This window comes from Lycorma delicatula, chromosome 4 (genome assembly GCF_047948215.1).
Source record: "Lycorma delicatula isolate Av1 chromosome 4, ASM4794821v1, whole genome shotgun sequence".
Taxonomy (NCBI): domain Eukaryota; kingdom Metazoa; phylum Arthropoda; class Insecta; order Hemiptera; family Fulgoridae; genus Lycorma; species Lycorma delicatula.
The window spans coordinates 128,731,352-128,755,551 of record NC_134458.1 but is presented as its reverse complement, the minus strand read 5'-3'; the positions used below and the strand labels follow the sequence as shown (position 1 = coordinate 128,755,551).

General features: G+C 27.6%; 1 protein-coding gene across 1 annotated transcript in view; it reads left to right on the top strand.

Moving 5' to 3' along the window:
- Positions 1-718: 718 nt before the first annotated feature.
- The window catches only part of LOC142322937 (phospholipase A2 hemilipin-like), a 45,976-nt gene continuing 22,494 nt past the window's right edge, over positions 719-24,200 (top strand). Inside the window, exons 1-2 of the mRNA XM_075362029.1 lie at positions 719-911; positions 19,788-19,933. Coding sequence (XP_075218144.1) covers positions 906-911; positions 19,788-19,933 — 152 coding nt within the window. The 5' untranslated portion in view covers positions 719-905. The remainder of the gene's footprint in view (positions 912-19,787; positions 19,934-24,200) is intronic.

Here is a 24,200-nt window from a genome sequence, read left to right as displayed (position 1 = left end):
TTGGAGAGTTCTTTACAAATGGTTTCGCAGCAAAATATTTGTTTTCTAAAGTGCTACTGGTTCTACATCTACTACACGGAGCATCTTCTCCTCCTCCAGTATTTATTAAAAAAAAAAACCAAATATACAATTTTTAATTAGAAAAGAGGTTTTTTTTTTAATTAGATATACAAAATTATTGCGAATCGTTTAATAAACTTTTTCATAGTAATAATAATTATCTATTAATTTCATTTGCTGGGGATGTAAAAAAAATATCACAAAAAGAATGTTAAGGCGATACAATTTTTTAATGTAATATATTTTCAAACTTTAATAAAATTACGTGTAAAATTAAATTTTACATCAGATTTAAAGTAATAGTATCGTGTACGTAATAAGGAACTATCTAAGGGTAAGAATTTTGTCTACATTAGCAAAACTATTTAATTGAGTAACTATATATGCTGATTAAAAAAAAGAATTGTGTGTGTGTATATATATATATATATATATATATACGATATTTAATATATTATTATCTAATTAAGGTATGGATTTATTTATTTACATATTACACCAAAAAAAAAAAACAGTAAACAATAAAACATTTGGCTTACGTAGCGATACGATAGCAATATAGCAATAGTAAGTGGTGGGAGCCAAGGTCAAATGGTGGCGAGTTAACTATCAGTCAAGTTGTCATGTGGGTTTTAGGGATGAGGTAGGCTATATCGCAATACTCTTTTAAGTATGAATGAACGGAAGGTTAGCTTATTCAATTTACAAAAGAACTGTTAGGTAATTTTTTTTAGTAATATATATATTGTTACCGGTGATTTTCTTCTTTTTTTATAGACATATATGTCTATATATGTATTATTTGTGAAGTTGCTGGTATATGTGTTTATTTCCGTATTTTAAACATGAATGTAAGTATATACTTTATTAATAAATAATTATTATTATTATTATTATTTATTTTTTATGTATTATAAACTTTATTTTACAGGATAATATAATTATTATTTTTATTATTAGTTTCAATTAAAAATAAAAAAGTGCTTTCCTAGACGTAGTGCAATACGTCTAGGAAAGCACTTTTTTATTTTTAATTGAAACTAATAATAAAAATATATATAATTGAATTATCAATAATCAATTATATATCAATCAATTATTAATAATCAATTATATATAATTGAATATTTATTACCACAAAAAAAGTTACCATAATTTACTTTTATTATTGAAATAAGGTCAGCTTTATTTACACATAAAAAAATTTCATATTACTTCTATATAATATAATCACTCTGATTCAGTTCCGCCGAGGCTATCTGAAAATGACTGGATCCGTTTGGCTTATAGGAACAGAATATGACATAAGCTGTGTTACTTCAAAAATACCTCTTCAACCGGTGCAATGATTATTAATCTAGCGTTTAATTTTTCCTAGATTTTTTCCGAGTTTTGTCATTTCTCATAAATATACTCCAGTGAGTTTTAGATAAAATAAAACCTTACTCCTAATTATATATAACTTACTCCTAAATAATTTGTAAATTCTTCCTAGCTTTTAAGATAAAGTTCTTTTAAATTTCTCTATGCGAAACTTTCAAAAGAAATAATTTTCTTTTCATAAAGAATTTATTTGTTAATGTCACAATGAAACTATTTCGTAAAAGTACAGGAAGCTGAAATTAATTTCACCAGTTATGTAATTGAGATATATTGTATACCAGACGGATCAGTTGGTATCAATTGGTCCCTCCTCTCAAAAAAAAAATCATAAATTAATCGATAGACATCACATTCTGACGCTGGTATAAAATTTCAATTGTTTTATACAGTTTTAGTATGAATAGGTATTGATGTTTTTACTCTATTTAACAATATTTTTTTATTTTTCGTATGAAAAATTAATTATACATCTTAGAAAACATGATTTTCATATATTATGGTGAAAGTTTTATGTAATACGAGGGATTAAATTCTAACCATTTTTTTTTTTTTTGCAAGAGAAGAATTCGTAACTTTTTATCTACGCTTATATTTATGATGATAAGCTTTTATCATCTCTTATTAAAGAGTTATAAATCACGTGATTAATGTGTTCATGGATACACCCCATAATGCACATTACTACTTTTAAAGACGTATGGAGAAAAAAATTATAAGTCAGTAAAACATAAACCAAGAGAATAAATCTTATACGATAGGTAATTAAAAGAAAAGTAAATTATTTTTAAAATTGCGCTTAAATTAGGATAGAACACATCGGATAATCTCTCTTGCTCGTTGAAAACTTCTGCTGCCTGTAATAGCTTAATTGGTAGAAGTTTCTTGCATTAATTAATGGAATATTAACATAGTAATTACATATGTAAATTTTTATCTTAATATTATAAATACATTTGATAAATAAATATTAGTATAATTGTTTATTAATTTATTTGATTTATAAATTATACTGATTGCGTTGTATCTTTCCCGATGCGATGAAAGCTTAAAAAACTTACTTCATAATAAAATCGAGATGGGTCTTATTTTATATTTTCCATTCTATTTTATGTTAAGGTAAAGATTTATTTGATAATTAGATTCATCTTAAATGGAAAAGTAAAGAAAATAATTCTTTTTTGTTTTTAATACTATTTAACCTAATTTGATTTGCTTCTCGCGTGAATTTATAAAAATAATTCTAAAAATATGCATTATTAATTATCTTTTAACTTATGTAATCATGAATGATGATTCTTATTAAATTATGAAAAAATTGTATATTTGTATTTTTAAGCTAAGAAAATATGCTTATAGTTATGAAAATCAATCGATTTAACATCCGGGATGAAGTGATATTTGTAAATAAAGATTTAATTGAATATGTCGCTCCAGTATGGTCAATGTACTTCAAAAATAAAAATTATGATTTTTGCCTTGTATTGTCCACATTATCATCTATGTTGTCAATTTTTTTACTTGATCAACACTGAAGCAGTAGTTTTCTCTTTTCAATAGTTAAGAAAACAATTATTTTAAAATCATTTTTTTTTTCACATTTCAAATGTATATAAATTCCAGTAAAAATGGGGTAAAAAGAAGTACTTTTTCTTTAATTTTTTTTTAACAAAGATTTTAGAATTTTAATTGAATTGTATAAATAAAGATAAATAATTGCCAGATAAATAAAAACATTCTCTCGATGTTTTACGTCATTCTTTGTCGATAATTTACACAAAATAATCGGCAAACATAGTATAAATATCAGTAATTTTTTTATTTTTTATTTATTTTTTTACTATACGTATTTCAAATTGTTAGTAGCTTACATTTTTACACAACTACAAAAAAAGGAGTGTAGTATATCTACGGTATATGAATGTATGTATGTATGTTCCATCGTAGCAGCTCAACGGCTGAACCGATTTAAATGTATGACCCCGCGTTGGAATCGGAAGTGTCATAGGCTATATATACATTTATATATATAAATTTTAATTTTTTTCAATTTTTTTTCAATTTATTTATATATATATATATATATATATATATTTATAAATAAAATAAAAATTTTTAAATTATACTATATACAAAATTGTCACCCGCGCGCTCTTTAATTATCCTATATTAAAGAACAATATTTTTTTTTAGCAGTCGTGTTTTTTTAATATTTATCTTATGTTGTAATTTTAAACTAACAGTTAATAGGATTATTATTTTATTTTGTTATTGCAGTTATTATTATGTATTATTTTATCATAATTTAATGATAATAATTTTTCTTTGCCATATTGATTCATACTTACTTTAAAAAAATAATGCTCATTTTATTCACGTCATTTTCTTTTTTGAAACCAATTAGTTTTTATTTAAATATTAAAATTTATCTGTAATTAAAAAATGAAAAAGTAGTAAATTACCTTTTAGATTACTTTTTTTCAATTTTTGTCTGCTTTTATATTAATTTTAAGCTAGAGTGCAAAAATATTGTTATTTCTCTTTATTTCTTACGCTGTTGTAGTTTTTTTTTTTACTCGTACGACCTTGAACTTTGATCTACCATTGCATTTTGAGAGTAAGTTAATATTAATGAGATGAAAGATTAAAATATACAACATCCCTTCAAGGAAGTGAATTTAAAAGCAACTAATTTAGAGGCCGATTGATTATATAATTAGAGAACACCTTGTTATTTTTCCATAAAGTTTGGAATTTTTTGATGAATATTTTGTTATTCTCAAAGTTAAATAATAAAAATTAAATAATGACAGTAATTTCCGGCTTGTCTGCATTATTTTTCAAGAAAGGATTTATTCTTTCTTTAACGACAAGAATTATGCTTTCGATAATGTTCGTATCGCAATTTTTTCCAAGGTAGGCTGGTAGTCTGGTATTTCAAAGAACTTCAACTTTTATATTTTATACACAAAGATTGAGATACTCCGAACGGTTATTGTAATAAAATTTAAATGCGCATTTCGTTTGTTAAACAATCATCATGATCATTGTTACTGGGGAATTAACAAAAATAATAGCTTAGAAAAAAATATAATTGTTTGCAAAGAATAAAAATATAAGAGTATTCTCTAACGAAAATGCAATCTAATACGAAATCCCCATCGGACAAAATACGTACATAATATTATTTTTTAATTCTTTTTTTCAATTTTATATCTATTCTAATAATCCTTATATAGGCTATTTATTTAAATTTTTTTGTTGACTGCTTTTTTCAAGAATTTATTTTTTCAAAGTAACTGTGTCGTTTATAGTTTGACTAACGAAATAAAATATGTGCATCTTCAACTGTTGTTTTGTAAAACAAAAAATAACAAAGAAAATTTTATTGTAATTTTAATATACAGACAAAAGTTAATGATGTCAGCTTCAGTTAGTTAATGATTGAGTTGATGTCAAAATCAACTCAAGATGACCACCATTGGGATCACAGAAAATATAAGTTTATGAAAAAATTTAAATGGGGAACATTCTCTAGATTGTTCTATACATTAAAAAATAAAATACCCTTGTTTAATCTTCATCCTTTTTCAAATATAGCGGTCAACTTCATTATTTTAAATGGAACCACGTGTTTTTATTTCATTTTTGAGTTGAAAATATTATTTTAAGAAATTTTTATTCGTGAATATTTTTCTCTAAATCCAGCCATAACAGCCCGCAGATCTGTAACGGCTGCGTTTAAAGTAAAATTCAGAAGAATAAAAATGTCTTAAATTATTATTTTCTATCCAAAAATACAATAAAATAATGAAATTGGCCGCCATATTTGATTTTACAATTGTCTGTACGTTGCTCCATAACGGATGCTTTTAGAGAAAAATACCCAAGAATAAAAATATCTTAAAACAATATTTTCTACCAAAAACGCAATAAAAACATCATTGAGATAACGAAGTTGGCCATCATATTGGAAAAAGGGCGAAGCTTTCAAAAAAGGTAATATTTTTATTTTAATCTAAGGAGGGAAAGTTCCTCATAAAACTTATACTTTCTGAGATCCTACTGGTGGCCATCTTGAGTTGACCATTCTGTATACATTCCTTCTTAAGAATTCATTTAATCATCAACAAATCTGGTTTTTATATTTTTATTTAAAAAACCCCATTTTTTTATATATGATACTCCCATATTGAAAAAATATATTAAAGAACACTGACATTTAACTGTAAGATGTAAATACTTTTGATCCTTTCTTCCCTTATTTTGATAATGGTGAATTAAACAAAAACAAAAGGGTACCTTTTTTTAACAGATATTTTTATTTTAACTGCAGAGATTTAAAAAATATCGTCTTACGTAAAATTTAAAAATTGTTACGTATATTTTTAACTTTTTTATGTTGGAGAAGAAAATCATGTAAACATTATTTCATCGATTACTTAGCTATAAAATCCATTTGAAATTAGTTTAATCCATACTTTAAAAGTAATCCCTAATATTTTTATCATTGGAACTGTACCTAAATTAATACTATGAAAGATTTGGAAATAAAGAAAATAATAGAAAAAGAAACGAATGATAAGAGTTCTTTTTGTTTCTTTTTTATAATATATATATATATATATATATATATATATATATATATATATATATATATAGCTATATATTTCTTGTTATTTTAATTCTTAATGAAATAACAATATAGATGACAAGGCCTTATTTTAGTATGTAATAAGAATTTTTACAAAATTATAAAAATTAAAATTAAAACTCAAGTACGTTATTTCCTTCGCTTTGAATAATATTCTTGTTCTACTTGTATCTTTTATTTGCTTTATCGCTTCCGTTACATACAAATTAAAATATATTGGGACTAAATCCTTGTTTCGTTTCTTTTTTAAGCATTTGCCTTTTTAGTTTTGTGCTGCTATTATAACTACATAATTATTTTAAAGATTATAAATAACTCTTCTTTAAACTATTAATCAACCTTGTTTTCCTTCAAATTTTAAATGTTTCATTTTTAATCAATTTTGTCACAGCCTTTTTTTATTTTTTAAGATCAACAGATGTCAAATGAGAGTAGTTTTACTTTAGTTTTTAAAATTGATTAATAGTCGCTAAAATAGTTTCCCGCGTATGTATGTTTTTTTTTATCTGAAACCAAATTTAATAGTATCAAATTTTTTTTCAATTCTTCTTGTTAATAAACTTCTTTGATACGTTCGATATTCAATTATTAACGCTGTCATCGTCTAGTTTATTCTGTTTTCGTAAAACTGTTGTACTGTAATTATATATAAAAAACAATAAATATCGTTTGTAGTGACCTCCAAGAGACCGACGATTTTAGGTCTTTATAGCCGATAGTCACAATAACCGATGTTTAGGTAGCTTAGTGGTACTACTTTAATAAGCCATCTACAAGGGTATTGTAATACAGTAATAATAATAATTATTAAAAATAATAATAATTTATTTCCGCAAAAATATTAAAAAAAAAAAAACAAACATACATAATATTTAATAATATTAAAACAAGGTACAAAAAATTGTAAAACTACTTTTTCTGCAAAAATTCGGTTATTTTGCTGTTACATCATTATGTTGACTAAGCTTTAAATTTTTTGATTTCCCAGAATTTGTTTCACAATTTTTCCCAATTTCTTCACGGTTCTTCCATATCACCGATATTGTCGAATGTAATTCTTGGACGATGTCCTTATTACTTTCGCCATTCTTTGAACTCGTGATAATATGTGCCTTTTTCTCTACCGTGAATGTTTATCGCGAAATCATAATTAAATCATTATTAAATGAATTACATAGGATACGTAAAATAAAATACCGTACCTGCACGATTGTGATCACTGTACCTGCGATCCTGATCGTGACTTGGAAATGCCACGCGAGACACCATGACCGGGTTTTGGTGAGGGGTTTGTCCCCGGCTCCTGCGCACTTACAGTCTCGAACGGTGTTGTCAAATCTGTACTAGGCGCGGGGTTCGCGGTTTCGGTCAGTTAGTTTGAGGGAATCATGTTAGGTCGGATGTGAAGATGTCCGTTTGAGGCCTACGTGAAGGCGAAATTTGATATGTATTTTACTGATGCAAATGTCTGCCGAGGTATTTACATCGGTGGCATCTCGACCGAGGCCTGGCTGATGACTGTGATATGTAATCAGTTAGAGGGTCTAAAGACGACCTCCGGTAAAGCTCCTCAGGGCTTTGAATGGAGGGGGTGGTGTGGCGACCGGTAACGTTACAAAGTGGGTGTCTTCCCCCTAGGTGATGGGAGTGTACCTGCACGATATGATACGCTCACAGCAAAAGATTAATAACAACTGAATGTGATTGCTTCAGTTTACAATAATCTGGTACACGAAGTAGTTAAAAAAAAGAACTACAGTACATACGAAAGAAAAAAGGAACCGTCAAAATATTTCTGTAGCTACAATGTAGATATATTGTACTACGTTACTGATGAGTCAATTCTGTCCGTCATTATAAACTATAAAATGTTGCATTGCAGTAGGAAAAATAAGTCATTATAACCGATATGTCACTATAATCGATATCATTATGAACAATGTACGTACTGTATTTATGCATTAACAGCATACCAAACTAACTAAGAAACAAGTTTTTGGTCACTACATTCGTTATGTCATTATATCCGATGTCACTATAAACTATACTTACTGTATATTATTACTGAAATTATTTTTGTTTTTCTCAAGGTAACCAACTAAAATTTACAATTTTTAAGTTTTTTATTTAGTGCATCACATTCAACAAATTCATATGCCGCTAATTTATTTGAACTGTTAGTAACTTTTAAAATAGATATTTAATCTGTATATTTTTCAAAACATTTAGTAATTCTAATAGCGTAATCGTAATATCTGTTCTGATTTAAACATTTTGTCATTTATTCTAAAATTTCATCAATTTTAATGTATTACAAATAAACTCTTTTTATATTCGTGGCTAAGAAGTCATTCTTCATTTTTAAGTAAATTATCTAAATTTTTTTTCTGCTGATCAGTTTTACAACTATTAACTTTTAGGTATATACTCGTACAATCCACCGTATTAGATCTTCACGTGAGAATTCAGCACATGTTTTCTTCATATTCAGTTTTGACTACATTCTGAACTTTATCGAGGTACCTTATTTCAATAAGCTCCTGTAATATCACATTTTATAAATATCTTACTGCTGGTTTATTTGCTTTTCCCTATGGCTTTTTGTTTTTTTCTGTACGCAGTTCTATTGTAAAGCTTTATAAGCAATTCTGTTTTTAATTATTTCTAATTTCTCTACTTACCGAACTTGTTTTACATATATTATTTTATATATTTACCGCATTTTCTACATTGCAAAGTTTAATTTCATCATTATTTTTGTACTTTTGATTCGTAGGCTTAAAGTACGCCTGAAATGGGGCTGTTATTTAAAAAAATTGTCTGCAGCCTAAAAAAATGCATCATAATAATTTTTAATGAATGAATGTATGTATGTTAAGTATCATAACCATAACTGTTGTATTATTCACAATTACTTCAAAAAAAGTCTGTCATTCTCAGGAATAATAAGCATTCCATCCCAGGTGAACTAAAGGTAATAAGGAGTGAAGTGATGTCCCTCCTTCATTGACCATAACGTACCTTCGTACATCAGTATGCCAATACTAAAATACGAAAGATGATTAGCTCTAAACGTGACACCTTCATTCTGTTTACTACAGGGGTTTTTTAATAAATGTAGATATTTTAATTTTCTTCTTTATAAAATAATAAATTTAATACAGCTTATTTTCTAAATAATTTAAATTACATTTCCAGAAGTTATTTAATAATTCAAATGATTCATTCTTTTCTTAGTGTGTAAATGTGCCGATGTTGTGTGTCTTTATGATAATTGGGAAATCCGTTCATTTGTGGTAAAACACGTATAATTTATCTATGTTACGTATTCGTTTGCAGTGTTATTTTTTCAAATTAACTTTGTTTATTAATTTCAAATGATTAAAATTTATTGCGTGTGTGATTTTCACGTTTTGCATAAAAGATTTCTTTATTGTTAGGTTTATATATTTTATATTGATTTGTTTTATTTCTTTTTATATTGATTTTTAAGTTATCTGTAGTGCTTTTATGTATTTTTTGCGTATGTGGGTAAAGATGCGTCTAGTTTGTTCAATTTAGTAAAATCACTGTTTAATTTTTAATTTCTACTTTCGTAATTGATATATGCTTCTTATTAGTTTGTAAGATTTTGTGTATGTTAATAACAAATAACTTTCTTCTAATTGCTCTAATATTATTTCTTATATTTATTATTTTTGTATTAGTATAGAATTTATTGCCTTTTTTTATTTAATAATTACGTAATATTGTATTTTGTGACGCTATTCTGATAAAGATTTTCCCATGTATTTCAGTTGATTCTGCTGGAAAATAGTACAGCAATTCCTTTTCATTTGGAAAATTTATTTCATCTTCCTGCTGGTATATCTAAGTTATAATATATTAGCAAAATGTTCGTGCTTTGGTATGAATTTTTTATCTTAATTATATATAAATTTTAATAATTCAAATGTAGGAGCAATTTCTATGGTTTTCAAAGAAGCAATATACATTAATTTTGTTTCTTTTTCGAAATGTAATGGCTATAAAGAGAATAAATAGTTTAGCCAAATAAAATCAGGTTTTCTTTGATACTGTTCTACGTCTTTATTTTGTACGCACAGTTTAATTCTATTACTAAATCGAAAAAGTTAAAAAGAAATTAAAATTAAAACTTTTTGACCCTAATCTAATTAACCGAAATGTTAAAAGTTTCTATTTGTTTCCCACCCGAGGATGTAAAAATGTAAAATTTTGATGGCATCCAGTTTTATATTTTTCAGATATTAGGTTTAACCATAAGGGTCACAGAATGTTTGGGCATTTTATAGATCAACCACATATTTATGTCCTAGTGTTGTGTATTATTATGGCCGTATATATATATATATATTTATTGTAAGAAATATCTGTCAAAAAAACTGCAATATTGAGCTAATTGTTTATTTTTCCAATTGGGGGCCTCATGATGTATGTTGTCCAAAACTTTAGCTAAGTACTCATTGGTGTTACTTTTTAAAAGTAATTGCATACAAAACCTGGTCAGTAAACTCCGATAAAATCTGAATTGTGGCTAAATGCAAGTTTAATCCTTTTTAAACCTCTTAAAGTTCCTTAAACGAAGTAATTTAACAAATAATTATTTATTTTCTCTTCAAGGATTATACCAAAAAAAAACTCTCAAAAAAGATAATACATTAAACAATTTTGTTATTCGGTATGTCACTAATTTCTTAAAGGTAAATAATCAGAACAATATATATACTTCTTTAGTTTTCTTTTTAAGGTTTTCTTATAAATTAGGATCCCTTATTTCAGCTGTATAGGTGTTCAGAAAGTTGGAGAATCAGTGATGAGTGTGTTTAGTGAAGGCTTTCACATTTACGTATTTTATATACTCGTATGTACCGATTTTAATAAAATATTTATTTACTTTTCACCAAACGTATTTTCACTTTTTTCTGTATTTTATGATTATTGTCAATAAGTTTAGGCGGGTAAGCTATCTAAGTTACTAGAGACGTAGATTGTTTAAGTACTTTATTTATGTACAATAAAAACGTACATTTTTGGAAAAAATCTTAATATTAGAGTTTACTAAACAATTAAAATGTTCTCACAGTTTTAACAAAGAAAAGAGTTGTTTTTGTTATTTTAAGGAAACAAGTTACGTTATATAACCCAGTTGTTGTTTATATATTTATTTACGTATCGAGTTATTTTGGTACGATGCATAAAATAATAATTGACTTTGTTAATTCACAGTTAGGCTATCGGCTATATTCATAAAATTATTAAAGTCCAGTTGTTAACTACTATTTAAATATTATCTTTTTTTTAAAAAGAAAACAAGTAGTCTTACCTTGAATAATTCTAATTTGTCGACCTTTGGCAATTCAACAGACAGCTCTTCTTTTATATTATATCCATTCTACTCAGTTCAAATAAACATAACACACACACAAACACCTTAGTTCACAAGTTTACATAGTATCAGCATTACTATTCATTGCTTATTATACTAATTGTTATTCGTAAAATGCCGTTTGAAATAGAAATTAACAATAAATTGTAATGTCACCAGTGATCTCTTATTTAACTATTATAAAAATAGTAATAATGCATACTTTTGATGGTCATCCTCTTTTTAGTTAAATTATTCTATTTATTTCTTTTGTTGTTCGTTCTACAAAGGAGGAAGTATAGAAAATTATGATACGTTAGTGAATGTTAAAAAAAAGAAAATTATTAAATAAATTATTTTGATAATTTTCTTACAGATTGTTCAGAACGTCTTACATCTTGATAGCGATATATCCTCCGTTATATATATTATGTACGGCACACTTTACTTGCTACTACTTCCTTAGTTGATGTGATGATGAGAATAATAAAGTACAGATTTTTGGTTTTCTCTGTTTCTTTGCATTTAGTTGTTATACTGTTATTGTAGATTGTATATAAATATGTACTTATATATAATAAGAATATAAGTCCAGAAGAATTATCTTCAGGTTTGGAAAGGTAAATAAAAAACCCCGTAAATAATATTAAAGATTGTATTTATAAACCTGAATTTTCCTTTTTCTATAAGTTATACCGTTCAGAACTTCATGTTTTAATACATTTAAGACTCATCTTGTCTTCTCAAGTGGTATTTCAGTGATCCTGAGTCGCAATGGACAATAGCTTTCAGTAAATCGATTGACTTTTGTCTACGTCTGAAGATGTCCTTAGAAAGAAATCTCAAATAGATAACGTATCAGCATTGAGTGTCTTCTCGTTGTGAGATAAGAAGGCACCGTAAAAATATTTTTCTTAGAAAATTGATGATCCTTTTAAGGTTTTTTTTTTTGTCTCCAGTCATTTGACTGGTTTGATGCAGCTCTCCAAGATTCCCTATCTAGTGCTAGTCAAATGACTAGCACTAGATAGTGCTAGTATATCCCCTTCCACCTTTCAAGGTGGAAGGGGATATTACAGGCTATTTTTACAGGATTTTACAGGCTAGAAGCAGTCCATCGTCAATTAATTTACAGATTAATTTAATTTCTAAGCGAAGATTATTTTTATTTAAATTTTATGTTTGTATTTTTATTTATTGTTTTATTTATACTGTATGAATTAGAATTTATTGGGTAATTATTATTTATTTATAATTTATTATTAAATTTAAATCAAACATTAACAATTCTTAATAATATTTAAATAAATATTTATATAATTATTATTCAAACTTATTAATAAAAAATAGTGATTATTAGTTAATATTAAGCAGTAAAAAAAGGATTCTTTACTTATTGAATTATTTAAACGTACATTACAACGTACTATGGGAAAAAAAAGACTAAGATCACAGGGAGCTGAAAAGAGTCGGCTGCGCGCAGCCGCCCTGTGCACACGTGGTCCGCTCTGCGCCAATAGCAGCAGCTGGCCTGACAACACTGAAATATAGAAATACTGGAATGTTATTATCTGGAGTTATTATCTTCAAAAATGCTGTAGGCCTATAAACTGGTGCTCTTAGTTTCATTAGGTCTGGCCCAGCTGTCGAGTTATATCTATCTGATGTTAAATTTTAAATTAAATAAAATTAAATTTTAAATAAAATACAATCAATTAAAGGATTAACCTAAATAAAATCCATTTACGTTTTAATGCATTTTTTTAAAATCAAATAGTACATACCTGTATGGTATACAGCCTACATGTGTTGCACGCTTTGGCAGTTATGTCGGACTCTATGAAAATATTTGGTTTAATGAATTACTGATACTTTAAATTTTTTTATGGTCTTTATTTAAAATTACAGCAACAAATGTTCGAAGTGGTGTCCTACTTCTATGCATTTTTCAATACGTTTTAAAAACGACCTGTGAACATTTAATAGAATTTTTCACCAGATATCTCTATAGACATTTTTTATACGCTCTTTCATGTTTTCAGGAGTAGTTGGTACTTCTAGGTAAACCTTTTCTGTAAGGTAACCACATAAAAAAATGCTACTGGAGTAATGACGGGGGAACCAGCAGGCCTATGAACTGGACCATTTCAACTCGACCAGTCCAATAATCATTATATTCACTGTCTAAAATTACTCTGGTAATAATTGAATAATGTGCAGGATAGCCATCATGATGAAACCACATTGTTCTTCTCTTGTCCAAGGGTAGTTCATCAAGCACTAAAGGCAACCGATTCTAGAAGATCTGCGTATTTCTCGCTGTCCAAATTTCCATCGAAAAAATGCGGTCCGATTAATGTACATCCTGTGATACTGCACGAAACATTGACAGTCTATGGACGTTGATATTCTACTTTCCTTAGCCACCGTGGATTTTGCACTCTCCAATAATGCATATTGTCTGTTTACTGATCTATGATAATTAAACCTGATTCGTCTGCAAATGGAACATTAAGAAACAAATTTTGATCTACCTGTACTTTTTCCAGCGCCCATCGACAAAATACTACTCTTTATTAAGTGAAAGAAGAAGAAGTGAGGATCTACTGTCTGTTCATTCTAAGAAGGAGATATAAACGCATAAACACTGCAGACGACAGAGCGCTGTGGAACAGTATGCCTAAAAAATATTACATACTAAACTATTTTGTTGTAATTCCTCACAAAATTTTACTCACTTTACACTTTATTTATTTATTTAATTATAATTATTAATTTAATTTATATTTATTTTATACGTAATTTTATACTAAACTTATTACTTTTTACTTCGTCACAAAATTTTTAATATAAAAAACCCTACGAAAACAATAATATCCCAGACAGTAACTACCATATTATTAAAAATAGTGTAACAGGTAAAATGTATAATTTGAACAAAACCTCACCACTTCGAAATGTTGCGAGAATTGCTTACCTTATTCTCTATCAATGTCCGATAAACACTGGATTCCCTCTATTATAACCGATTCTTCATCGCTCCCAGAAGTTGGCGTTGACGACGAATCATCTCTAACATTAATTATTAGTTCGTCAACCACAACATCGAGAAAATTATCAGTCCCACATCTTCTTTTCTTCTTCTGTAACATGCTTCACGCACTGTTTCCACTTAGCAGTTGATACCTCGTTCACGCCTTTTTCAAGCAGGATTTTAACGTCTTTCATTTATGTGTATTATTATTTCGGGCAACATAGCCTTTTACTTGGCTCTACACTAATTCAGTCGGATTAAAATTACGATAAGAGTGGGAAGGTTATGATAAGGGAAAGCCTTAATACCGTATGACCTTTCGTTTCAACCATATCATCGATTAAAAATTTATTAAATTTTTCACGATTGTGTTTTACATGTTCAAGGAGTTCTGTTTTTAAACTGTTTTCTCCGAAGTGGATATTTTTTATCGCAGCCATAAAGCATTCTTGTTTCCTCCATAAACTATTTGGAATATTTTCCAGTTTTACACTACGGTACGCAGCATTGTCCATTACAAAAATACTATTTTCGGGCAATAACGACAATACATTTTCAAACCACTTCCTAAAAATATCTCCGTTCATGTCATCGTGGTAGTCTCCAGATTTTTTGGATTCAAAAACGAGTAATCCCCCCTCTAAAAATCAATTTTCATTGCCAGTATGTACCACAATTAATCGCTTTCCTTTATTTTTTGGAGGTTGCAGGCCCCTGCTTAATCCTGACAGAAATGATGTATTTACCGATGTAATTGTCGTATCACAACAAATTCTTGAAATGATGTGGCTTTCATTTACCCACGTCTCATCCAAGTAGAATATATTTCTACCCGTTTTTCTATAATTTGCTATTTTTTTTAAATAATTATGCCGCCAAATTATGATCTCTCGATCAACAATTACACTTTATTTCTTTTATTAAATTTAAAATCCATGGACAACAGTAATTTGTATAAACTACTGCGTCCAATTTTTGGTAAACTCTTGTCACAGTTTATTACAGCCAGCAATTTTTTTAAAGATGGTTTTTCATTTTGAAAAAAGAAATTATATACAGTCAATCTTATTACATTTTTTCAAATCCATCCCATTTTCCTAGCACAGGTTTTCCACGTTTTTTTATTTTTAACAGGAATTTCTACCTTTCCCTTATTTACCTTTTTTTCAGTCCATAATCTATTAATACTAGTAACCGACATACCAGTAAATTCAGAAGTAGGTTTCACTACTTCCTTTTTAACCAACGTAGGATTTTTCTCCAGCAGTTGATTGAATATGTTTAAAACTATTTTTTTTTCACCACGTCGCAAATGTTTCACTTTTCTGTGCTTATTAAAACATGTTCCTGAATTATCAGCTATTTCGATAAACTATTCGAATACACACATATACAGGCTAATCACACTATCAAATCTATATAAATAATTATACAATAACCGAATACACACACTCGCGTGCACGCACACACACACACACACACACACACACACACACACACACACACACACACACACAGTCACGCTACCAAAAAAATTACTGCAACACAGAACTACAATTAAAAGAAAATTAAAAATATCCAGTATGGAATAAGATACCCACCCCACCGGGTTGGTCTAGTGGTGAACGCGTCTTCCCAAATCAGCTGATTTGGAAGTCGAGAGTTCCAGCGTTCAAGTCCTAGTAAAGCCAGCTACTTTTACACAGACTTGAATACTAAATCGTGGATACCGTTGTTCTTTGGTGGTTGGGTTTCAATTAACCACACAACTCAGGTATGGTCGAACTGAGAATGTACAAGACTACACTTCATTCACACTCATACACATTATCCTCATTCATCCTCTGAAGTATTATCTAAACGGTAGTTACCGGCGGCTAAACAGGAAAAAAAGAAAAAGTATGGAATAAGATAATTTATACTGTTATTTTGAAGTTAGTGATAAACAACGATGTTTTGTTTTTAAACATCCGATAGTTACAACAGCTCGGCGTGTACATTAGTGTGCTGTGTATTCACGCACTACCACTCGCAGTTTGTTTATTTCATATCTCTTCTAAGAATGAACAGATTATACAATGACCGCTGCAGCCACCGCTAACTTCATTGTTTTTTGCTCTCGCAGTATTTTGACTGTTTCTTTTTTGGCCCCCGCACTTCTAGCATCACCAAACTGTTTTATCGTTCAGTACACAGAAGAACGACTTGGAATATTGGAATATCTCTACCCCGGAATCGTAGAGCATACAAGCCTACTGTCTGATCAACATTTCGGTGACATTCCCCGTAAAGTAAAATTACCTCAGTTTTTTCTCTAATTGTTAATCGTTCTATAATTTCAAATAAATAAAAACTAAGTAACTTAATATTTATTAATATTTGGCGAATAACAAAGTAATAAAAAAAATAATTGAAGACACTGATAATACGTTCACTTAGACAAATGTCATTTGCAACTTGAACTTCACTTTTAAGCTATTTTAAAACGTTCGCTGGTGTTTCGTGCTTAACTTCTTCTCTTCTTCTTCTTCTTCTTCTTCTTCATTATTGTTAGCTTGTATTATTTTTTACTTAAAATCTAATTTTTTTTAATTTAAATTTTAACATCAGCTGGATGGATGTAACTCGTCAGCTGGGACAGACGTAATGAAACTGAAAACACCAATTAATAGGCCTACAGCATGTTTGAAGATAAATAACTAAAAAATTATCAATTTTAGAAAAAAGTCTGAAATTAAATTTTAATTTTTTTTGCAAAGAATTCGATTCTGCAATAAAAAATATAGGTTCCTGTTTAAAAAACTTAAGTTGACCTTAAAATGACCTTTATTTGACCTTATCAAGGATAACGTAGGCTGTGGAACTTATTTCCCCCTTGAAATGGAAAAAATCTAACAGGAAACATTTTTTCCTAAAATTTGCAGTTTTTGAGATCTAGATATGCCTCAATTTAAATGGATCACTCTATATATAGGTGTCCCTTTAATTTTTTGTACCAATGTATAATGTAACAGTAGTATGAAATAAAGCTGATTTATATTCTTTCTTATACAGTCACTTTACTAACGCAAGTTCGAACCTTTTTTTGTTCTGTGTAGCAGTCACCAAATGTGTCATCTTGAAAACTACTTGTAGTATGTCAAAACATATACAAAGCATTATTTTTCAATTATCAACAAAGAAATGAAGAAAAAGCAACAGAAAGTACATATACAACCAAAAATAAAATTGAAGTAAAAAAAGATATTTTTTTTTTATTTTTGAACATGAATTATAAACAAACCAATTATCGGATATTACCTGTTTTTGTACCAAATTACAGGTTACGTCATCCTGTTTAAAACGCATCTTAAAAAAGCAACTGCAATTATTATTTTTCACAGACGGTAAGTTTAAAAATTTTGGGGGCGCTAGAAAAGTTTTGATTATCAATGTGGGCGGTGGGCGAAAAAGTTTGAGATCGATGTTCTATAATTATAAGACCAAATACAGGCCAACATACATAAGTACATATCCACAAACGTCCGTCTGACAAAGATAGATTTTTTGGACTGGAGCATTGAAATACAAACTTTTTTCAGAGATTATTAATAATTTATTTAAATCTTTTTTTTAGTTTTTTTTAAATGTCTTCTTAAGGCATAAAATTTAAAAAAGACTATTTTTTTATTAATCTATATTGTTATAGCCATATTATATATATTGCTATAGCTGGGAAAGTAAAAATTTGTTTGCGTGTACACAGCATAATGAATTGTATTACATTATTAATGGGTGTAGAGAGTATCACCTAGTTCCTTAATTTTCCCTCACCTTAAATACTAAAATTAAGTTTTGCTGATATTTTAGAAGGTTAGTATTTTAATAAAATTAAGACGAGAAAGAAAAATATATCAAAGTGGCAGAAATTTGTTGTTTAGATTATAAAATTACAAGGTGTGGATGAAGTAATTTAGATTATAAAATTACAGGGTGTGGATGAAGTAATAATAAAGCTGACAACAAAGTTATTGGTTATTTATTTTAATATAATGGAAAAATAATGAATGATGCATGAAAAAAGTTTTAAAATTAAAAAAATGACTTACTTTTTTTAATCAATATTTTGATAATTCAAAATATTTGGTTAAAAAAGATAGCTTTTTCGTTTTATGGGTAAAGGGGAGAACTTGTGTGCAATTTTTTTTTTTTAAATGGTAAGATAATCATGAGCACATGTACTGAACTTATAAAGTGGGGTTATGTTTGCAAAATTTTGACAAGATTGACCCCAAAAACACTATCCACCCGACTCAAGATATTGACCACAAACCTTTACCAACAATTACCCTCATATACACGAGTTTCCATGCCAGATTTCATCAAAATTGGTGTATTTAATCAAAATTTAGCTTTAAACACAACAGCACAAGTACATACATATGAACATTAGCCTCCTTTTTTTTTTTTTTTTTTGGAGTTCCTGGGTTATGAAACATTGAGAAGTGCAAAAAACCCACACTCCATTTTTTTGACTGATTCCCATTCTTTCCTTCTTGCCACATAGCTCTGGTGTTATGATCCCAGGAAAGTAAAATAAGAATAGCTTTTATGTATAAAAGATTACTAATATAAAACAGATTTAGAAATAAATTTTTATAAAGGTTTTCACAAAGATGATGGAATTCTATGGTAAAATAAATTATATAATAAAACACTTTAGATATTTTCAGTTATGATTTAGGCTGATTAAGTTCAGCATGATTTTATGATGAATCTTGAATGAAAAATTTTTATGACTATTAAGAGAGCTAGATTGAAGAAGGCTCAAGACATCATCCACGTTTATTTAATCTGTTTATAGAAGGGAATGCTAAGTCAAATATCAACGTATAAAAATCAAATAAATGAGAATGTGTAGTCAGAATAACATTAATATATTGATATTAAAAAGTTACTATAAAAAAAGAAAGAAATGGAGAAGAGAAAAAAAGAAATGCAGAAATGAATCAGTTAAATATTGATGTCAAAAATAATAGGAACATTAATGATACTAGATTACAAAACCGTATGGAATATAAATTAATAATATTTTTTTTTTCAAAAATACATAATTTAATCTTAAGTTTTCTACTTTAGCAGAAAAACAAAAAGTCCTTCCAAACCCCTCCTACCTTTGTTCAGTAAAACAAAAGAAAACTAAATGTAAAAGAAAAAAAATGTTTTCCTTTAAATTTAGAATATAATTTAATATAACTCTGTTTAATATGGTTGAATAATTTATAATTTTTCAGGTTATCTTATTTTTTTCATCTTTATTATTGCTGATAAATGAAGTGAGATATCCTGTCATAGCGTCAGTTATTCTACATGATCCTTTAAAACAAAGAGCAGTTGAATTATCGGCAGAACATCCAACATGTAAAATGTATTCTGATAAGTAAGTCTTAGAATAATTATTACATTTTATAGTTTTACTGAGCGTTATTATAAAAAGCAAGTACAAGGATCACAGTTTATGATCAATTATGAAATTAAAAATCATTAATCAAAATCCTATTTTCTTATGTATGAGATGAATTACTGATGTTCAGTTTTCTCCAACTGGTAAAATATCAGTCGCATTTAATTAAAAATAACTGTAGCAGTATCCTTGGTCTTGCATTGTAAAAGAACAGCTGATTTACATTTCACTAACCTTCATCCAGCTAACATGTTACTTAGTAGAATGTAAACATTTACAAGTGTATATAAACATGAGTTAAGATTAAAGCTGTGGTAGTAATGTAATACAAAAATTATTTATGGATATTATAACCTTTTTTATTTATACAAAGATAAATTTAAAGAAGTATCATTTAGTTTTACTGCATTTTTTAAAATAAGTTTTTAATGTATCTCAAAAGTTTTTTTATCTTATTTTATTATTATTTCTTTTAATAAGGATAGGCATTCAAAAACCTCTACACAAATATATAAAAAACATTTATAAGAAAAGTAAAAGGTCAGAACTCTCTCTTATTAGAAATAAGAAAAATATATAGAGAAAACATTAAATACTGCTCCCTAATTTTTGTATACATATATTATGTTTTTACTTCATGTATTCCTACAGTTTCTTGTAGGGTGTAAAGTTAGGTAAATATCAATGGCTAAATTCATATTCAATAAATCAATCAGTTTCCAAAATCACTAAAGTTAAAAATACTGCATGTGGTGTAGTCGCAGCATACTGCTGGGACTTTTTTTGGTTTATGACTACATAGCAACTAATGCCTCTTTAAATATAAAAACAACTCCAACTAATTTTCTTGAAACTGTGCAAGAAAATTCTTTAAATATTAGAATGACTTTAGGCTATTATTTCATTATCCAATATCAATCATACCAACTAACAGATGGTCTGTTTGATCATGTAATTCTTTTCATTTAAAAGCCATTCCACTAACATTTTCTCATAAAAATTTACTACAGACTACAAGAGGAACTTATTCTACAAAATAAAAAAAATTCATCAAAATCTGTGCATATAAAAATACATGGGTCAAATTGAGAACTTCTTTAATTTTTGTTAAATAAGTTGTTAAATATGTACTGAATGTGTAATTGCTTGTGGATGAATTGTATTTCCTAGGATATGTTGTGGTGTCAGATTACGATGAAGCACTGCTCTGATTTTACTGTGCAGAGCAGAACTTTTTATCTCACTTTCTATTTTTAGTAAATTTAAACTCCTGTATGTTTAATACAAAAAACTTATTTAATTTCTTTTTTCTCCCTCCTGATAAGTAAATCTTATAAATAATGATAAAAAAAATAGAAGGTTTGCACTTTTTCCACTTAATAGCAAATAAAACTCCACTTTATGAGAAACTTCCACTTTAAAGCTCACTACTTTAAGTTAACTTCCACTCTATGGAGATTTATTATTCTGTTTATTTGGCCCATGACTTTATGATGAAAGTCGTTGTTGCTAATGGCATCTATGTTGTTTTCCTTTTATGTCATCAAATATGGTATATTTGCTCTATTCTCTACTTTGTTGAGATCTTAATTTTTTAAGTTTTATAGTGTAGTTACTATCTTTGTGCTTGTGTGTTTGCAAGGGGTTATTTGCAAAAGTTGATTTTGTTGTTTGTAGTCTTGTTGTATGTGTTTGTATGCGTAAGATATACCTGCAGGTATATCTTACGCAGTCATACCTGCATATGTATGTATTAAGTATACATCCAGTCATTGAAAAAAAAATAAAACAACATATTAAATGAACAAATTCAACATAGATGAAATAAATTATTTAATTACAAACTTAACAGGTTTTCTGATCATTTAAAGTTTTGTTTGAATAAATTTCATTCATTATGAGTTCATGAATGTTGTTGGTACAATATTCCAGTATCTGGGGAACCTTTGACCCTGAATTTATCAGGGGCCAAAAAAACTTAAAAGTAGTCTGTTTTTTTTATTTTATTTTCCATCTATTTTTAAGATTCTGCTTCAACTTAAATCCCATTGTTTAAAAGTACTTCCCTTATCAACAACGAATAAAATGTGATGCGCTTAAACAAAGACCTCTGGCATTGGTGAACTTAAAACTACCACACTCCCTAAGCAAAAAGCCTAAATTTTAGTCTGCCATAAAGATTATTATTAACTCAATCTCATTTATCTTTACCAGATGGGTTAGTTATTAATTATTAGTCATGCAAGGAATATGTTGATGATTTTTACAGAATTAAAAAGACATTTCATTTTTGTTTACACTATAGCAAATGGTTATAGTTTTTTAAAGAATTCATTTATTTTGTATAATAAGGTTTAAATTTATTTTTTTATTTTGCAGTTAAAATAAAATGTCTTGAATTATAACTTATTTCATGTACTTTTAAAAAATATCTTTCTAGAAGTGTCATCCGATTATCCTCAGATATTATTTTAAGACCTAACCAAGAAATCATATTAATCTGTTGATTTATCTTCTCACATTACCATCCTTAATATGTGACCTGTTCTGAAACAGTTACACTCAAAGATGGAAAGTTTAAAATAAATAAAAAATAGTAAATTTTTAATGAATTAACTTGTTAAATATCTTGTTTTTATTAGTTCTTTTTTCAATTTTATAAGCAGTTTTTTGCACTTTATATATGCTGATATTGCGTTCTATGCTGATATTATTGTTGGATCTTAATAGTCATTAATTTATTTATTAAAAAATTAATAATTTCCAATCCTGTTATTTATCATAACTTTTATCATAGATTGTTTATTTATTTTCTTTTTATATATAATTAAATGTAATTGAGAGTATTGGTCTTGAAATAAAAAGCATAAATACAAACTTATAATTACTTTATTACGTTAGTTCAAAATGTTTCTTGATTTATCATTAAAAAATACATTGTTGTTAAAAAAAATATTTTTATTTAACTTCAATTACCGTCAAAAAACTAAATCCAATTAAATACAACATTTATGAGTAAAATATTTTTAATTTAATAATAATGATATTCCTAATGATTTGTGTTTTTATTTAATTTTTCAAAGAATTTTGTTTGTTAATGCAATAAAATTGTTAATTGTTTTCATAATTTCATTACTATTGATATAATAATACAGCCATGTTACAATATTAATTTTATAATTATTAATAAATGAAATAAATTATGATAATTCCTATGTCTTTTATGTTCCTTAATGCTAAGGTTGCCAGTAAATTTTTATATTAGATGATTATTGGTTTTTCTCTGTTTAATGAGAAAGTAAAATTTTTCATATAACTTAAAAGGTTGGACATTTTTTTTAAATTTATGTTTTAATACCTTTTACATGTTGATTTAAATAAAAATAAGTATAATTTTGTTTAACAATTTTTGAGTCATAATTTATGTTTGATAAATGTAATAATACTAAAGTTTATAAACAATTAATTTTCAGATTAATGAAACATGTTCTAACAAAACCAATTTGAAGTCAATTATCAGCACCTCCTTCAGGGGATTTATAATGTTGTATTTTATGGCATCCATCTAAATGTTAAGAAATCAATATACTGTGTGGTTAAATAACATGTTTCATCCTTGTATCTCTTAATTTATTTTGTTGTTTTTATGAAACTTATTACATTTGTAGATTTCATATTCTTTAAGTGTTTTGAGAGCTTGCTTTTATCTACATACAAAAAAATACAGCAGACCAAAAAAATACACCCTACATGCACAGCAACTCAGAAATAAATCAGTTAAACTCCTGCATTAAATATTACTTTGCTTTGGACGAATGAATGAATGTATGCCCACAAATGCAAGGATAATTTGCAGGCACTACACCAACATAATCAATATTTACACATCACCTAAATAGATTCAGGACACATATAAAGCCATCAACCAGAACATGAAAATTTTAGATGTAGCATTTGAATAATAATAATAAAGCATTATTGCTATTCTACAAAAGAATAAATGCATAAAATATTTCAATAGCATCATATTTTCATATGTATAAAATTCTTAACAATAGAGAACTATCACACTTGTTTCTCACCTGTATTCACCATTCATCACCCACTCCTTCAACTGTTTCATCTCTCAATCTAAGAACTGTTCTTCCTGTTGTCTCTACTTATCCCTGGGAACCCATTCCATACAAATTTTAGCCCAACTCTTATTCTTCAATTCTGGCAATATAGCTGGCCCACCTCCATT